Raw genomic sequence first — 17,294 nt, forward strand, 5'->3', positions numbered from 1 at the left:
CTGACCAGGGCCTAGCGGGGAAGAGACCTCACTGGGCTTTCCACCTGCTCTCCTGAGCCTGCTCTCAGAGCTGGGAACTCGGCCTCCAGCACTCCGCTCACCGCTCCGAGGCCACTGGGCCCTGAGACCTCAGAGTGCTCCCAAAGGCAGCAGGCAGTTCTTCCCGGACGACACAGCCCCATCTGGGATATGGCAATGATTTTGAGCCTCCCGCTGCCGGGGAGCTTAGGGTGGCCTAATGCCCACTGGAGTGGGCGCCCTCATCCGACATTCCTAGAGGGTCAGAGAACCCTCGCCATTGGACGGCCTTGGAGTGTGAGTTCGAAGGCTGGGGTCCCCAGGGCCCCGTCTAATGCGGAGGACAGATGCGCACCAGTCAGGTGGCCACCGGCTCACTCCAGACCGCGGAGCCTGGACGCAGGACAAGGGCATATCGCCCCCTAGTGGCGGTCGAGCAGACGGCAGCCGGCAGCCGGCGAGGCGGAGCTGCGTGCCCAGCCCAGGCGGCCTCTCTTCCTCCAGGTGCCGCTGCGACCCCTCCTCCGTGGTGGCAGGGACCTGCTCGGCGCCTTCGCATGGTTTCTCTGAGACAGCAGCTCTAGCGCTGCGCACGGCCCGGCTCTGACCCGCAGAAAGATTCCTTCACCAAAGCCCCTGTTTCCTTGCAGGGGGCGGCATTTGCAACTGGGGCGCAAGGTCTCCCCGAAGCCACCCCTGGGAGCCAGGCGCTGGCACCAAGGTCCCCCCACGGGATTTAGGCCGCCCGCACCGCCAGAACTGCTGGGTTTGTACATTTGAAGGAGCCCAGAGCGCACGAGGGTCCCCGCGTGAGATTCCGCTGGGCCGGGGGTCCCGGGACACAAACAGAGCGCGGGTGGTGAGGACTCCCGACACCTGCCGGAGGTCGCTGCGGTCAAGGGGCTGCCCCGCATGGGGGTCTGCCGTCTCTGCGCAGAGACGGCTGGGTTGCTCTGGAGCCCGTCGGCGGGCACGCTTTAGGGCTCCGGGACCTGGACTTCCAGACCCGCGACAGCTTGAGCTGCGCGAAGGAGACCCCGCACCCACCCTGGCTTCCAATCCAGGAACCTAAACCGACTCTTTAGAAAGAAGTGACGGGAAAGCTGAGACCCAAAATGAGAGAACACGCGACCAATCCAGCCCTCGCTTCTTCACCTGACCGTCCTGCGCCTTCTTTGGAATCAAGTCGCTGAGAATTCGGCCATCCTCCGAGGTGTCCGGAAATTGTGACGGTGTGTTCAGGGTCCACAGACTCGCAAACAGGGGCAGCGCTGATCACCCCGAGCGGCCCGCCCCCCCAGGAGCCCATCCTCACCAGCCAGAACTAGCGCACAGACACAGAAAAACGCATCAACGAACAAAAACAACTCAAGGAAAAAAAATGAGACACCAAATAACCAGGGAATTGAATTGGAAAAATTTTTTTAAACCTGTCCTGCTCTCCACCAGAGCCTAGGCAGATGGATTCATGGAGAATTTTCTCCAAATTTCAAATAATGAAGAAGCCCCTCCCTTTTTTAAGCATCCTTTCAGGGAACAGGAAAAGTAGGAATCCCCCCACTCATTCCACGCGCAATGGGTTTACACCCAGATGAGGAAAAGTGCTCGAAAGTTTGGGACTCACATTACTTATGACCGCAGATGCCAGAACCGTAAGCACAGTCTTCCCAAATCGAATACAGCAGCGTGTTTTAAAAATGCATTCCAACCAAGGAGGAGTTATCCCAGAAATACAAGAGCGGTTTAACATCAGAAAAATATCTGCATAATTCAACACATGGAAAAAGTGACTGAGAAAAACAAGGCTGTCCTCAGAATAGATGCAGAAATGCACCAATTCACGCAGTAAGTCACTGGGAAATGCTCAGCCCCCCAAGGAGTCAAGGGCATCCTCCCAAGTTCACAGCCACAGCCAGACTTGGTGGTGAAAACGTCAGCACAACCAGTGCACCTGGAACAGAGGTCCCGGCCTTGAACCCTTCAGTCTGGCTGCCACCGGCTGCAGGTGGGTGTTCAAGTTTAAGTGTCATTAAAGATTCAGTTCCTGGGTCTCACAGGCCGGATTTCAAGTACTGAATAGCCCTTTGTGGCTACGGTACTGGACCCCTGAGTCACAGGACCATTGGATCGGACAGTGCTAGTCTAGCCAATAGGAAAAAGCCCGGAAAATGAAATGAGGCGTAAGAATTGAAAAGAAAATATGCTTCCCTGATCTGCGGACATATTATCCACAGAGAACATCTAAAAGGATCCACGTATAAAGGGAGATTCGCAACATCGCTATGCGCATGATCAAAATAACAACTGTTACACTGACTTTTACGAGGTGCCTGGCACCGTGCCAAGGGCTCTCCTCACTCTGACGTGTTACAATGTAATTCTTATGACAGCAGCTAAGAACCACATCCTCCCTACCCTGCAGATGCAGGCACTCGGGCAGGGTGACTATGTCACTTGCCCAGAGTCCCAGAGCCGGGCCGGGACGGGCCAGGATGCAGACCTCAGGCCGACGGGGTGGCGCTCGCCCTTTCGCAAGGCGCTGTTATGTCGCCACGTCCTTCCTGAGCACCCACACCACCAATTAGAGGACATAATAGGGGGACAAGGGACGTCCGGAAAAGACTTCTTTACAAGAGAAATACCAGTTTAAAAAGAAACGAGGCATGAGCCAATCAAGACAGGCAAGACGGCTCCTTACCTTGGAGGAAGTCCTGGCTGCCAGCTCACCGGCGCTATCTGACCAGGGTGGACGGTGGCCGCAGGCTCGGGCAGGGGGCGGGACGCACGGGCCAATACAGCTGCATCCGTAACCGCTGGATTTCACCTGGGCCTTTCCCTCCTTCCAGAGGGCGACCTGGAGCCTCATCTCCATCCAGCACGGGCTCATTGTGTCCTTAGCGACTCAGTGACGGTGTGTCTGTCTCGAATGGCCAGCTGTCCCAAGTGCCAAAGATCCCTCCTGCGCCTGACCTCCATCTCTATACAGAAGCTCGGTTTCCGACGCCTTGGAGAAGCCCCGCCCACATTCTGAGCAGGGGCCACAGGCTTCTTCTGCCCTGCTTTCCGACTTGCTGCCTGGCTAGCTGCTTCCAGGGGGTTGGAGGTATGCAGTTTAACAGCTTGCGTTTTGGAAAGTGCAAAGGAGGGCCCCATACATCCCTCTGGTACTTTTATGCCCAGGGCTCACTTCATCCTTAGTGGGAACTCTTCAAGACATCTCCCAGACTGTGGCATTCTTATTGCGGCCATAGAAGCCAGGGGGCGCTTCGCCGGCAGGGCCCTGGAGTAAGAAGAGGCAGCAGAAGTGTGAGGAGCGCCTGCTGAGATTCCCCTCCAGATATCAAAACACCCTGGGGGCACCTACTGGGCAGTGCCCACAGGTGGCTATCTCTTCTGGTGCTCAGAGGCTAATTAGCCGCCCACCCTGAGCACAGGCCAGGTGAGGCCAGAGAGACGTGGCCACCCGCCTGCCAGATGGAGAGGCCTCACCCAAAACCACATTTGCTGCCGCCTTAATCTCACACTTCCAGCCTCCGGGACTGCGAGCAAATAATCGTCTGTTGTTTAAGCCGCCGGCCGGTGGAGCTTTGTTGGCACACCCTGAATAAACTAGGCACAGCTGGCTCTTGAGCAAGATGGGGTGACAGCCCCTCACCCCCATGCCCTCAGAAATCCATGTTTAAATTTTGACTCCACCCTCCATCCTCCAAACACGGGACTCCACCAACTGCAGAGGAGAACAGCACTTTGGACCCCTGGTTGGGAGTTGGGGGTTGGGGACGTGAAACTCCTGTTTTCCGCCCATGGTTGGTTGAATCTGCAGATGCTAACCCATGGGTACCATGGGCCAGCTGTGTTTGTTTGCTGAAAAGAATCCCTGAATAAGTGGACGGCGGTTCCAGCCCATGCCGTTTAAGGGCCGGCTGCACTTTCTCAGCTTCAGAGGGTTTTAAGCCGGGCCCAGGAACAGAACTGTGTTTCAATAAAACTTCTAAATAATAGGATGAATAATAAAAACAGTCTCCACAGTGAGACATCTCACAACTCCATCAACATCCAATCCTACTGCCCCAAACACCCAAAGCACCGGGACTTCATTAAATACAGAACTGGGAAGAATCCATCAAGCCGGGGCCAAAATTCTAGGGATATAGAAGTCAAACAGCCATATAGAAAATAAACATTTGGGATGGCTTTCCTTTACATAGTATTTCTACACAGGCTTTCTGCATCAACTGTATTACTGCATCACTTCCAATAGAGGAACAATGAAAGCGATCTTAATTATGCTGGCATTAAAATTAGGATTAAGTCCTGGCTGGTGTGTCTCAGTTGGTTGGAACCCTGACCTGGAAACCAAAGGGTCGTGGGTTTGATTTCTCATAATGTTTCTCTCTTACAGCGCAGGGGTTTTTGGTCCCCACACCCGCTCTCAAAGCAAGAAAAAAACGTCCTCAGGCGAGGCTAAAAAAAAAAAAAAGATTAAAAGGACAATGTAACGCCAGAAGAAAATATTCCTATAATACATTAAGTTTAAAAACTCACCAAAATTCACAGCTTAAAGTAGGGCATGGGACTTCCGCCAAGATGGAGGCATAGGTGGATGTGCCGTGCCTTCTCACACAACCAAGATTAGAGAAAACTAAATATTAGCAACAGAAAACACAGCCAGAACACAGAAAATTGAACTTTTCGGAAGTCCGTTAACAACAAATTCTTCAGCCTGACCGGTAAGGGGCGAAACCAGCGGCTGGCGGAGCAGGGTTGCACAGGAGGACTCGGCCAGACACACTCAGGCCCGCGGAATCCAGGCGCAGGGTCCGACCTAGTGAGCGACCCAGCGAGCAACCAGGCGAGCGACCTCGGGGGAGACAGCCGGGCCCGGGGCTGCGTGTTGACTGAGGTCGCGCATTTGTGCGAGGGTGGACAGGCGAGGGAGTGAGCGGTTGGACCGGGCCGGCAGGTCCCCACGGCAAGCGGCAGTGGAGGGCGCCGCCATTTCCCTGCTCTGACCCCACCTCCACATACAGCGTCATAACCCAGCGACTCTGACTGGCCCGGCCCAGGTGAACCACCTAAGGCACTGCTCCTCCGCACCCAGCTGTGAGAAGCGGCAGAGGGGGCCGCCATTTCCCGCTCTGGCCACGCCCCCACATACGGCGTCACAACCCAGCGACCTGGGAATCCAAGGCGCCGCTTCTCACACTTAAAGGGCCCGAACAGACCAAGAATGGCGCAGGAGGATCTCAGAGTCCCAGAGCCAATAAATCTAAGCGATGAAGAAATAGCAAAACTCACAGACGCACAGTTTAAAACATTGGTGATCAGGATCCTCACAGAACTGGTTGATTATACCGACAAATTAGACAAATATATGAAGGCAAAACTAATTGAAATGAATGGAATTGCACAGGACACCAATAGCAATGAAAAGGAAACTGGGACTCAAATCAATGGAGTGGACAAGAAGAAAGCAAATAATGGCCAAGCAGAAAAGAGTCAAGAAGCAAGAATTCAAAGAAATGAGGAGAGGCTTAGGAACCTCCAGGACATCTTTAAACACTCCAACATCTGAATTATAGGGGTACCAGAAGGGGGAAAGGCACAGCCACCAGTGGAAAATGCATTTGAACAAATAATAAAGGAGAATTTCCCCAATCTGGCAAAGGAAATAGACTTCCAGGAAATCCAGGAAGCTCAGAGAGTACCAAAGAAGTTGGACCCAAGAAGGAACACACCAAGGCACATCATAATTACATTAGCCAAAATTAAAATGAAGGAGAGAATCCTAGAAGCAGCAAGAAACAAGGGGACAGTCACCTATAAAGGAGTCCCCATCAGACTGTCAGCGGATTTCTCAAAAGAGACCTTACAGGCAAGAAGGGGCTGGAAAGAGGTATTCCAAGTCATGAAATCTAAAGACCTACAACCAAGATTGCTCTATCCAGCAAAACTTTCATTTAGAATGGAAGGACAGATAAGGTGCTTCTCAGATAAGATCAAATTCAAGGAGTTCATCATCACCAAGCCCTTATTATATGAAATGTTAAAGGGACTTATCGAAGAAAAAGAAGTTAAAGAAACATGAACAGTGAAAGGACAACAAACTCACAGTTGTAACAACCACACCGAAAACGAAAGCAAACTAAAAGGACAGCTAGATCAGGAGTGGAAACATAGAAATGAAGATCTCAAGGAGGGTTAGCAACAGGGGAGTGGGAGGAGGAGAAGGGGGGAGAAGGTACAGAAAATAAGTAGCATAGACAGTTGATAGAAAATAGATGGGGGGCAAGAATAGCATGGAAAATATAGAATCTAAAGGACTTGAGACACATGGTCATAAACTAAAGGGGGGGTAATGGTGGGGATGAGGGGGTAGGGTGGAGGGGAATAAAGGGGGGAATAGAACAACTGTAACAGCATAATCAATAAAAAAATTTTTAAAAAGTAGGGCATGATTCTAAATTATGGCGCGTGGCGTCTCGAGAAAGCTCAGTTAAGAGTCGGGGAGGTGGTAAAACACTTTTTCTTTCTTTTTATCCTCTGTGCATTTCCCTCCCATTTCTCATAATTACTTTACTCGCTCAGCCAGCGGTGCTCACGCCAGGCTCCGCAGCAGGTCCTGGCCTCAGGGAACTTACCTGTTAGTTGGAGGGGACGTAACATTAACAAGATCATGCCAGTAAATGGCACATCAGATGATTAGTGCTCCGCGAAAACCACAGCGGAGAAAGAATACAATCGAGGCTGCTCGCGCTTTTTGGCCCGGGGGGGTGAGCTTCTCATTCAGGTGAGATGCGGACTCGGGGCCGCATCGGGAACAGTAGGCAGGTGACAGACTGAAAGGGAGTCCCGCGTCAGCCCAGCAGGCGGCGCTGCAGCGCCACCGCGCGGTGGGGGCACGTGACCGGGGCCGGGGCGGAGCAGACAGCGGAGTTGGCTCCGCCCTTTCCGTAGAGAAAGGCGGGCGGAGCCGACAACCAAACGGACGTCTTCCGAGCGTCGCGGGGCGGGGCAGGAGAGAGCGGGCTGGTCCCCCGGCGCGCGGCCTCCAGCGCCAGGCCGCCGCCGCGTTGGTTTTTTGGTTGCTGGGCGCCGTGGCGGAGCGGTCTGCGGTCGGGCTGAGAGTTGGGAGCAATGGCGACCTTTGTGAGCGAGCTGGAGGCGGCCAAGAAGAACCTGAGCGAGGCTCTGGGGGACAACGTGAAACAGTAAGAGCCCGCGGCGCAGCCCGAGCTTCCGCGCGGGGCTCTCCGGCCTTGGGCCGCTCGAGGATGCCCCCGCCTCCCGGACCTGGGCAGCCTGACATCGCGGGTGGCGGGGCCTCTGCGCCGGGCGGGCCCCAGGGCCTGTCGCGCTGCAGATGAGGCCTCCCTGCCTCCCTGGGGGCTGGGGCTCCTCCCTGGGCGGGGCAGGAATAGTGCGTTTCCTCCCTGGGACCCCCTGAGCGGGAGCAGGCCGGGTGCGAGGGCGCGGCGCCCCGGGAGGGCTTCCTGGAGGAGGAGGCTTTGCGCTCGGGTGGGCGCGGGCGCAGTCGGAGAGAGCAAGGCGGCAATTTCGGGAGGCACACAGACCTTCCGGCTGAATAATAGTAGCGGACACTTACGGAACACCCTTCAAGCTCTCTGAATGTTCTGTGTCATCACGTCTCGCAACAGAGATGCACGCAAGGTGCAATTATTCCCCTTTGACAGATGAGAAGGCGGACACTAGGAGAGTAAAACCGCCCTTCCCTGGGAGTTGGGGCAGCTGAGGTGAACTTGGGAAGGAAGCAAAGCCTGTGGTTCTTAATCCTGTGTCTACCTCTGCAGATACTGGGCCAACTTAAAGCTGTGGTTCAAGCAGAAGATCAGCAAAGAAGAGTTTGACCTTGAGGCTCACAGACTTCTCACGCAAGACAATGGTAAAACAGTCCCCTGGGGATTGTTGTGCTGTTCTGGAGATTTCCCAGATTTGCAGTACATTAAAGCCTTTTCACTTAAAAAGTAAATAAAAGTTTGGTTTTAGTGGTGTATATAACGGGGGTATTTAAAATTACGTGTAAAAATGGCAGAACAGGGGCTGTCCAACATCCTGAAAGGCAGGGCTAAAATAGGTGGTTTCCTCGTGACGGAAGTATTTTGTGTGTGACCCGTGGCACTCTTCTGTTGCAGTCCACTCGCACAACGAGTTCCTCCTGGCGATCCTCACTCGGTGTCAGATCTTGGTGTCCGCTCCAGGTAAGGGGGGCAGCAACGCTGGAGGGATCTCCGGTGGCAAAGCCCCGAAGCACTGGGCTTCAGCCTCCTGGAACACACCTGTGTTTGTGAGCACGATGTTCTTTGAAGGGCTCAAAGGAAATGTGACTACGAAGATGCACATTCTTTGACAGAAGTAACACACTTGTGTTTGCAAGTGCGACGTTCTTTGTATAGAACCTTGTTAAAGTTCTTGTACAGAACCCGGTTAAAGTCGGCCATCTCCCTGAACTCACACTGACTTTGGGTCTTGACTCCCCACCCAGCTGGACTTTAGTTACTGAAGTCCTGAGAGGTGGGGAAGGGCTGGGTGCTGGGAGGGGTTATTGTACGTGGAGGGAGTGGAAACCTGGGCTTCCAGGTGTGTTCTCCAGTGAGACGTTAGCACCTGGGAGGTAGGTGAGCGCTTCTGCATGTGTGTTTGGCAGGTTATTAGGGAAAGCAGAAGGTCGTGGATGGCAGCCTGTTGGGAGATGGGAGGAAGCTGGGGCTCAGTCTGTCGCATCAGCCTAAATAGGTGTATTTAGACAGAAACCCCCACCCCAGGGTCCCTGATTCTTTGGAGCTTAAATGGTACAAGCCACCTGTTTCAACCATTTGTCAAAAACAAACCATTAAAAACTTGCCCCATGATAAAACTTATCCTGGGCTTTTGTTAAACCTGCTGTAGATTAAGTCGAATTTTTTTTTCAAAGGGGTTTATGGTGATTCCGATGATCATTTCTTAAAAGCCCACATTCCTCTAGGAACGGCTGGTATTTGGGGTCATCCCTCTCTGTTAACCTGCACTGAATAATAAAGAGTCAGGAAAAGGTCTCCCCAGGCCTGTTCCTCCACTCCCAGAAGTTCCCGTGGGTGGGTCCCTGGTCTGCACCAACCTTCACCTGCCCGCACCTGCCCTCACTGCCCAGGGTCCACCGTGTCAGGTTCCGAGTTCTGTTCACCTTGAATGGATCAGAGAAGCCAAGATTGCGAGGGGCAGATCTGACTTTCAAGGCAGGCATATTCAGAAGTGCCACGAGCCCAAAAGACATGCGACCGGAAACAAAAGCCCTGCTTGATGGGCGTCAAGAGACCTGGGTTCAAGTTGAGCTTAGAGAAAGAAGTGAATTATCGGGTGATCTTAGCTTTAATGTATAAAATGGAGACAGTACTATCGATTTTTTTTTAAAGCTGGCTGATTTTATTTAAACAAAGCCTTTGATACTGGTGAATGTCATTACTGGTTATTTTTAAATACATGAAGAAACATTTGACACCTGACATTGTTTCTCCATCAACACCCAAAGTGTCTTTTCTCAAAACGGAATCATTGAATGTTGCCTGGCAACATGCCGGCCTTTGGACTTAGAACTGTGACCAGTGGGTTTTTTCCTATTTCTCTAAGGTGGGCGGGAAAGGCGATTTTAATAATAATATTTGCTGAGCGACTGGACACAGCCGGATGTCACATGGTCCTCACAACACCTTTCCAGGGAGGGATCCGCCTCTCTTTGTGGAGTAGGGAACAGACTTCAGAGAAAACAAAGGGGAAGAACATAAACACCCGAGGCCTGTCCATCGGTCTGTCCAGCAAGCCCCAGGGTGGGCTCCCAGCCGGAGCCCAGCTGCCACCGGAAAGCTCTGCCTGTCGTCTCTGGTGGTCCTCACCCACTTGGCTGGCCGCAGGACAGCAGCATCCCCTGAGGGCCAGCTCCATTCCTCCGGAGCCGGTCTCTGTGGGAAACCCTCTAAGGCCGACAGACGCTGCCCCCACCCTGGAGGGTCTGGGTGCTGGAGACCCCTGCAGTGGTGAGCGGGAAGAACTGACTTCCCACAGAGAGAACTGAGGAACTTGAAGGGTTCGTCAAAAATCTCATCGTTCTGAAAACATCAACATGGAAACAGTATTTTGCTAGGATGATGGGTATTTTGGTTATTTTTTTTCCCTGTGTTTCTTTAAAATATTTTGGTGGATATTTTTTCAAGAGAACTGTAATGAGCTTGTACTACTTTGATTTTTTCCCTCTGTTAACACTAACCTGTATGTTTAGGGTTAACAAGAACAGTACAGAAGGTCTTACAAAGAAAAGCTTTTTCCCACCGGATACCTGTTCTCAAAGGCCACCACTCCCATCCTTTTGTTCTTCCGGGGTCCTCGCGGGCTCCCGGTACACCTCTGGGTGGAGCAAAAGCAGGTCGACAGTTGTCCCCAGGGAAAATAGCACCGTCAGTCGATGATAATACACAGATGAGCTCGCGTTCTGCATCCTCACGGCTGTGCCTACTTTCGCCCGCCCACAAGCTCAGCTCTCTCTCCTTGCAGCCGTGTAGGCAGGTTTCCGTTCACTGCACCGTGTCTAGTGAGGTTTCCTCAACTCTGCTGTCCAGCCGTCCTGTCCTTTGTGTCTTTTACTTCGGCAGCTCCCACAGAATCTCCTTTCCTTTTCTCCGTGCATGTCTTCTCCGCCGTCTGAGGTCAGCAGCTGGAAGTGACCGGAGTCCCTTGTGTGGTCCGGTTCTTTACCGCTGGGACCCCTGTTTTCGTGTGCCTAGCTTGGTCTTTCTTAAGGTGCCTTTAACCACAGGCACGTGGTCCCTTTAACCACAGTCCATGCACGCAAGGCGGCAGCGGACAGTGGCTGCTGAGCAGGCCACCCTGCCTGTCTGCTTTGTGCCAGTCCGTCCCCGGGGGAGAGAAGGGGCGTGTTGACAGAGCCCTCGCTCTGCCCACGACACTCACCTTCTCCGAGTCCATGTCCCCCCGGGTCTCTCCTGGGCAGCCGGGCTCCCCCATTGTGTCGGTTCTCCAGCGCGGGTCGTGGCCGGAACGTGTCTGCTGTCAGCACCTGTTCAGCCCGTCCTGGAAATGTGTCGAGGGCCCGTCTCGTCCGCCACTCACTGTCCCCGTCACCTCTGCCAGACACACCCCTCACTTTCCTTACCGACTTCTCTAGCAGGGTCCTGAGGACAGAGGAGGGCAGTGCGCCCGGTTCACCGTCTGGAGCTAGGGTGCGCGGGCCACAGGCCTGCGTTCCAGAAACAACCGCTTTGCTTACAGCTGGGGAAAACCGCGGGTGGAACAGACTTGGTTTGGAGAAGTGGGGAAGCTCGGAACTTCAGTACCTGTTATTTATTGACACTCGAGCACGACATGCTTTTACAGCCCCAATGAAAACACGCAGCGGTGACCAGCTGCCTGTGCTGTCTCTCATGCTTATTGTTTTCTGTCCCCAGAGGGGGCCGGCTCTCTGCCCTGGCCCGGGACCCCTGCAGCCAAACCCGGGAAACCGAAGGGGAGGAAGAAGCTTTCATCTGTTCGTCAGAAATTTGATGTAGGTTGCTCTTCAAGAGATCTTGGTAAAGGCTGGTTTGCATATTTAAGTGGTCATGAAGTTACTGGTAATGGAGTTGGGGACAAAAGGGGGTGTCATGGTGGGGGGAAGGTGTTACTGTCTGGGAAATCAGAGAGGTGCCTGAATTGTTATAATGCTGGGGGTTTTTTTTTTTGCATAACCATCAATGTTATCATTAGTACCTATTGATTTTATAGTGGTTCAACGGCTGTGCCTCTGCCCTTCCTCCCCTGAAATATTTTTCTGCAGTGACTTCTGTCCTCGGGGCTGGGGGACCTGCTGTCCCCTGCATGCCCCGTGGGCCGGAGCCTTCGGGCTCAGCAGAGAAGCCCCAGAGGCGTTTGGCTGTAAAATTTGTGTGCGTTTCAGAGTTACTTACTTTTTCCAGTTTCTACCCAGGGAACAAAGTTTCTCCAAAACACCCCTTTTATAGATTTTGACTGGGCATCACTAGCTTTATAGGTTTGTGTCCACAAACATGTGTCTCTGCCCTCCTGCGTTTTATGTCGTTAATATTCCATCTGGTGGCCACTTGGACCCAGCAGATGTGTTTTTTGTAAAAATGCAGTTTTTTACCTGCGCAGTTGTTGCTTTTGTAATAATGCAGACCTCACACATTCCCGCTACAAAGTGCCATGTGCTGGGCGGCAGCTAAAGCTGCCGGGGGGCGAGCCCCCCACTGAGGGCAGGAGATAGAACCGAGCTCTCTGAAGCTCCCAGGGGGAGGCAGAGGTTTTATGAGCAGGCAAAGATAGCGAAAAAGGGTTATAAGTGAGTATGACGCCGCCTTGGAAGGAGAACTGCGTTGAGAACTGCACCTAGGAGACAATAGCAGCTCAGCCGCCGTTGAACAGTGTCAGCGTCTCGGGGCCGGTGAGCCGGGCAGGGTCAGGGCTTCACCGCAGGGCTGATGGCACGTTCAGAACCTGCCTCCCTGAAGTGTACGCGACGTGCTCCGGCTTGTTTGGAAATAGTTTCCAGCCTTCTCCTCCTCTTCAGTGGTTATTTTTAGCAGAGAGCCGTCTCTTCTGTGATCATAGAGATGCCAGAGATTAGGATGTCAGGATGCTGCCCCTGCTGCCCAAAACACGTCTCCGTCGTCCCCTGGGGACACGTGTGACTCGGTGACCCTGCGCACGTCACTGCTGTCTTGTTTTTCTAACCCCTGCCACATGGTCTCAGCAGCACGAACCCGCGGCCTGCTGAGTCCCGCGCGTCCCGCGCCTCGCCACCACGATGGGTGACCCTGAAACCCCGCCTCTCTCAGCACAGGTTCCAGCCTCAGAACCCCCTCTCGGGGGCCCAGCAGTTTGTGGCGAAGGACCCCCAAGATGACGACGACCTGAAGCTCTGTTCCCACACCATGATGCTGCCCACGCGCGGCCAGCTGGAGGGCAGGATGATCGTGACGGCCTACGAGCACGGCCTGGACAACGTCACCGAGGAGGCTGTGTCGGCGGTGGTCTGCGCCGTGGAGGTCGGCGTGCGGGGGCGGAGCGCAGGGGCGGAGCGCCGGCGCAGGTTGCGGGTGGCGCGCTTGCGTGTGTGTGTGAAGTCCCTCTGTCCTCAGAGTTGTCGTGAGGCACCTTGGATTCTTTGAGCTTAGGCTTGGTCCGATGTGCGCCTTGTTACCCAGGGTGGAGACCGAGATTGAGGCTCCTAAGGATAAACCTCTGGCACTTGGAGAGTGGCAGCCTGGGCGTCTGTGCAATGGGCTTTAGGCTCAGCACACTGGCATTCACTGCTCTGTGTTTCCATTTAGTCGTCGGACAGAAGACCCGTGGGGGTCTGCAGGCACCGGTGCTCCAGGGCCATGGGGTCCCCTTCCCTCAGCTGCACCTCAAAGATCCTAAGTTACAAACTTCATGTGACTTCTGCGTGTGGAAGTCACACGCTGCATGCCATGAAGTCCTGCGGGGAGACACCCTCGCTGGGGTGACGGAGACACCATCCCTGGTCCCTGGGCCGACAGTGGCTGGGACCGAGTCTGCTGTCCCCTTTGCCAGCCCTCCCTTACATGCTTGGCTGCCACCAAGGCAAAGAGACGTTGAACACCCGGTGTTTTGTTTCTGTCCTGTAAGTCCGTCGTCCACGGGGCTTGTGGGAGAGCCACAGGGAAGGACTTCAGTGGATGGCGCACCACAACCAGTACATCCGAGAAACTTTCTGTCCCATTTTAAAGGTTTGCCCCTTTTTTAGGAAATTGTTCGCCTATTTTTATGCTTTTATTTCAGGCTATCTGAAAATCATTTTTGAGAGACAGGAGATAGTTTGGAGACATAAAACCTTTTAAAACGTCCTGTAGGACAAGCTCGTCTTAAATACAACAGATGGGAGCAGCGTGCCTTCCTATCCGCCCCCCCCCCCCCCCCCCGGCACCCGGGTCTGGCTCTGGCTCCCTGGGGACCTTCGCACGGTCCCAGCGGTGCCGGCCTGTCCCCGTCTCCAGCCACTAAATGCCAGGGGCCGTGAGTGGGTTAGTGGAAGGGTTAGGATTTGCTTTTACACGGGATTTCACGCTATTCTCCTTGCTTCTACAGAACCACCTAAAAGACATATTGGCCTCCGTCGTGTCGAGAAGGAAGGCCTACCGGCTGCGGGACGGCCACTTCAAGTACGCCTTCGGCAGCAACGTGACCCCGCAGCCCTACCTGAAGAACAGCGTGGTGGTGTACAACAGCCTGATGGAAAGGTACGGGGGCCTGCGGTCGGCGCGTGTCCGGCCCGGGCGGCCACTGTGAAGGCTTGGGCTTTGGATTCGGGGAGCCTGGGGTACCCCGGTGTCCAGTGCTTTGTCCCGGCCCACGCCGGTGCCTCACGTGGTCACTGGTGGGTTGTGACGCCCTTCCTGGCGGAAGTAAAGTCACAGAGTTTGACTGCTGCGTGTGCTTTAAATGAGGGCCCCCACTTTCTGAGGCTCCTGCGGGGCAGCCCCTGCCTGGTGGAGGGCGCCTGCTCTCTGTGGGAAGTGCTGGGGGGGGGGGGAGGGGGGGAACGATTGTTGGGTGGGGGCGGGGCTTCTCGGTGGGCGGGGCAGTAGCTTAGAGGAGTGGCCTGACCCAGTGGCCACCTGGCTCCTGGCAGTTGCTGGGCAGACCCAGGGCCCCAGGTCTCCCTGGCGCCCAGAGCCACCCCTGTCTGAGAGGATCCAGGACACCTTCATCTCTGCACCCACCCCGCCACTTCCCAGAATATTTTGTCCAAATTTTAAGCCCCTGGGAAAGAAAAGTAATGGGAGTTTGCTCGTGGAAGCCGAAGTGACTGCATTTCCCCACGTGCCGGACCTGGGGTGTCTGGTTACGCGCCCAGGGAAACAGGGTCCCAGGAGACGTGCGGGAAGGATGCTGGTGAAGTGACAGGCAGGGGCCTGGGAGGCTGAGCAGAGGGTGGAGGGACGTGTTGACCCCCCAGGGCCCGCAGCGGGGGCCAGCACCCATTGGCCCTCCCCAACCCGGGCTCACCACGTAGGTTACGCGGGTGAGGACGTACAGTCTCCGTCTCCTGTGGGCCTGTGTGCCTGGAGCACCTGTTCTCGTTTGTAAGTCATTCTTGCAGAGAACAATGAACCAAGAAAGGGGGCTCCCCGTGGGGGTGGGATCCGGGGACGGCGTCCCCAACCTGCTGCGTCTGGGTGCCCAGGTGCGTCCCCTCCTCAGCGTGGCTGCCCCTGCTCTGTGACCCTCCCGGTCATGCAGGTTCTGTCCCGTGTGAAGGCGCAGGAACCCGGCCCACTCCCCGCTGAGTGTGTCTGGGGCCTGTGTCGGGAACAGGCCAGACCCGGGTTCCTTCCCCAACCCTGCGTTTGTACCTGTGGCCCCCCCGTGTGCGGGCCGCGGCTTCCGGCGTCTTCTCTGGGATCCTGTAGGTTCGGCACCAGCCGCCTTCCTCCTCACCGCTGTTTGCAGTTTCCTTGAATTAAGGTCCACTATGCTTTTCCAGGCAGAAGCAATTCAGGGGCGAGTCTGGCTGTGTGTGCTGAGCGTAGTAGGTGCTTTCACGTGGTGGAGGGAAGGGGGTCAATGTCGCTCTACATTTTCTTTCCCACCTGACGGCTGGGCTGCCTTTAAAAGTGAAAGCCCCAGATTCTTCCTTTCCACACCAGCTAAAGAATATCTGGGTCCCTACTTCCCTGGAAGAGCTTGTTAGTGAGTGAGTCCCCGCCTCCCTGTCCAAACTCTCGGGACTGTTTCTGACTCGCTCTGTGCTCAGCCCCCCAGCCTTCTCCGCTCCTTGTGCCGGCCAGAACCCAGCGTCCCACCCGCACCCCGACGACGCGGAGCAGCAGGCCGCGCTGCTGCTGGCCTGCTCGGGGGACACCCTCCCGGCGTCCCTGCCCCCGGTCAACATGTACGACCTTTTCGAAGCTTTGCAGGTAACTCTCGGCTCCTTCAGGAGCCGGCCCACTTCCTGGCCTTTTGTTTGCCGGTTTGGACTGTTCGCTGTCCATAACTCACTCAAACCCTGGGCCCAGGGGTCCCTTCTAATCCCCACCGCCCCCACCTCCCAGCAAGAGAAAGAAGAGGAAAAAAGTGCCCTCGCCCCCTCATTCCCATTTCAGACCTGGGTTTTCCTGGGTTCTCGTCAGCTGGTTTGGGATTCGCAGGGTGCTGGTCCAAGGTCTCGGGTTAGTGTGTCTCCTGTGGGCGTGGTCTGTGGCTCTGGAAGTGTGACTGAGGACGCCCGTGTCTGCCCCAGGTGCACCGGGAGGTCATCCCCACGCACACCGTGTATGCCCTCAACATCGAGAGGGTCATCACGAAGCTCTGGCACCCGAACCATGAGGAGCTGCAGCAGGACCGGGTGCACAGGCAGCGCCTGGCCGCCAAGGAGGGTCTGCTGCTGTGCTGAGCCCCGCCCCCCCGCACCGAGGACTGAGAGTGGGCGGTTTTGGCCCGTCCGCACTCCCAGACTGACGGGGACCTGCCAACAGGACCTTTCCTCCAGAGATGCCCGGGTGGGGGGGGCGCTCTGCCCGAGGTGTCGGGCAGGTGACACCCTGGGACGACCTTGTGAACTGTCTTCTCCTGATTCCCATTTCCTTCCCGGGGCTGACGGGCCCGAAGACCGCGGTGGACGGGTCCACCTGTTCGTTGTTCCCGTGGGGTGTTTGAGTGGTCCATGCGGACGGGTTGCATTTCTACACGGTCGTCCCCCTGTTCCTGTGAACTGTGTCCCTGGTGTTCAGATGGTAAAGGGAAAACAACTGGCCTTTGGCAGTGTCGCTGCAAACAGAGTCTGTTTTCCACCCACGCGTTGCTTTTTCCTCGAGGGCTGCTGGCCGTGTGGTCAGCCCTGAACAGTGAGGGCGTGAGGGACGCAGCCACAAATTCGCCTGTGATCTGTGACTCCCCAACACTGATGCCCACACCCGCAGGTGCCCCAGTCCCCGACGTGACACGGCGTGGAAGCGTCTGGACTCCCACCTGCGGTCAGCAGTCTGGGCATTCACGGAAGGTCCCAGTGTACGCACCGCCATTCCAACCCATGCTGGTCAGGGGTCGGCCGCGTTAGAATGGGACTCTCTGTGGGTTATTAGTGTATGAATAGGTACAGATGGGTCGGTAGGTGGATCTGTGTATTCGATTCTGTATCTTAAACGTGACAAATAAACATTTTGGGAGAAAACCGTTTGTTTATGGAACAGGTTAGGGGTGTTGCTGTCTACAGACACCTGAAAAGCCCTGTGCAGTGAGACCTCAGCAAG

The 17,294-nt window shown here is 55.2% G+C and overlaps 2 protein-coding genes across 4 annotated transcripts in view; one reads left to right on the plus strand and one right to left on the minus strand.

Moving 5' to 3' along the window:
- The window catches only part of MAEL (maelstrom spermatogenic transposon silencer), an 88,345-nt gene extending 83,525 nt beyond the window's left edge, over positions 1 to 4,820 (minus strand). The window contains exons 1-2 of the mRNA XM_053659399.1: positions 4,564 to 4,820; positions 2,717 to 3,298 (exon numbers count right to left, since the gene is read on the minus strand). Of these exons, the coding sequence (XP_053515374.1) occupies positions 2,717 to 2,905 (189 nt within the window). The 5' untranslated portion in view covers positions 2,906 to 3,298; positions 4,564 to 4,820. The remainder of the gene's footprint in view (positions 1 to 2,716; positions 3,299 to 4,563) is intronic.
- A 2,204-nt stretch (positions 4,821 to 7,024) lies between these two features.
- TADA1 (transcriptional adaptor 1) lies at positions 7,025 to 17,152 on the plus strand. Of its 3 annotated transcripts, none has more exons than XM_037167425.2 (8): positions 7,025 to 7,229; positions 7,830 to 7,921; positions 8,172 to 8,237; positions 11,472 to 11,569; positions 12,858 to 13,067; positions 14,131 to 14,282; positions 15,800 to 15,962; positions 16,286 to 17,152. In XM_037167425.2, exons 1-8 carry the CDS (start codon positions 7,156 to 7,158, stop codon positions 16,436 to 16,438), a joined length of 1,008 nt encoding a protein of 335 aa, XP_037023320.2. In that variant the 5' UTR covers positions 7,025 to 7,155; the 3' UTR covers positions 16,439 to 17,152. The 3 variants fall into 3 exon arrangements, with proteins under 3 accessions (XP_037023320.2, XP_053515348.1, XP_053515349.1); XM_053659373.1 differs by lacking the exon at positions 7,025 to 7,229 and adding an exon at positions 7,376 to 7,689; XM_053659374.1 differs by lacking the exon at positions 7,025 to 7,229 and having other exon boundaries at positions 12,863 to 13,067.
- Positions 17,153 to 17,294: the final 142 nt, after the last annotated feature.

The sequence above is a fragment of the Artibeus jamaicensis genome, unplaced genomic scaffold, assembly GCF_021234435.1.
Source record: "Artibeus jamaicensis isolate MK-2021 breed Jamaican fruit bat unplaced genomic scaffold, CSHL_Jam_final scaffold_625, whole genome shotgun sequence".
NCBI classification, from domain to species: domain Eukaryota; kingdom Metazoa; phylum Chordata; class Mammalia; order Chiroptera; family Phyllostomidae; genus Artibeus; species Artibeus jamaicensis.

Coding starts and splice junctions, on each gene's coding strand:
- TADA1 (XM_037167425.2), top strand. CDS start 7,156: ATGGCGACCTTTGTGAGCGAGCTGGAGGCGGCCAAGAAGAACCTGAGC. Junction 7,922..8,171: donor ACTTCTCACGCAAGACAATG/GTAAAACAGTCC, acceptor CTTCTGTTGCAG/TCCACTCGCACAACGAGTTC. Junction 11,570..12,857: donor CTGTTCGTCAGAAATTTGAT/GTAGGTTGCTCT, acceptor CGCCTCTCTCAG/CACAGGTTCCAGCCTCAGAA.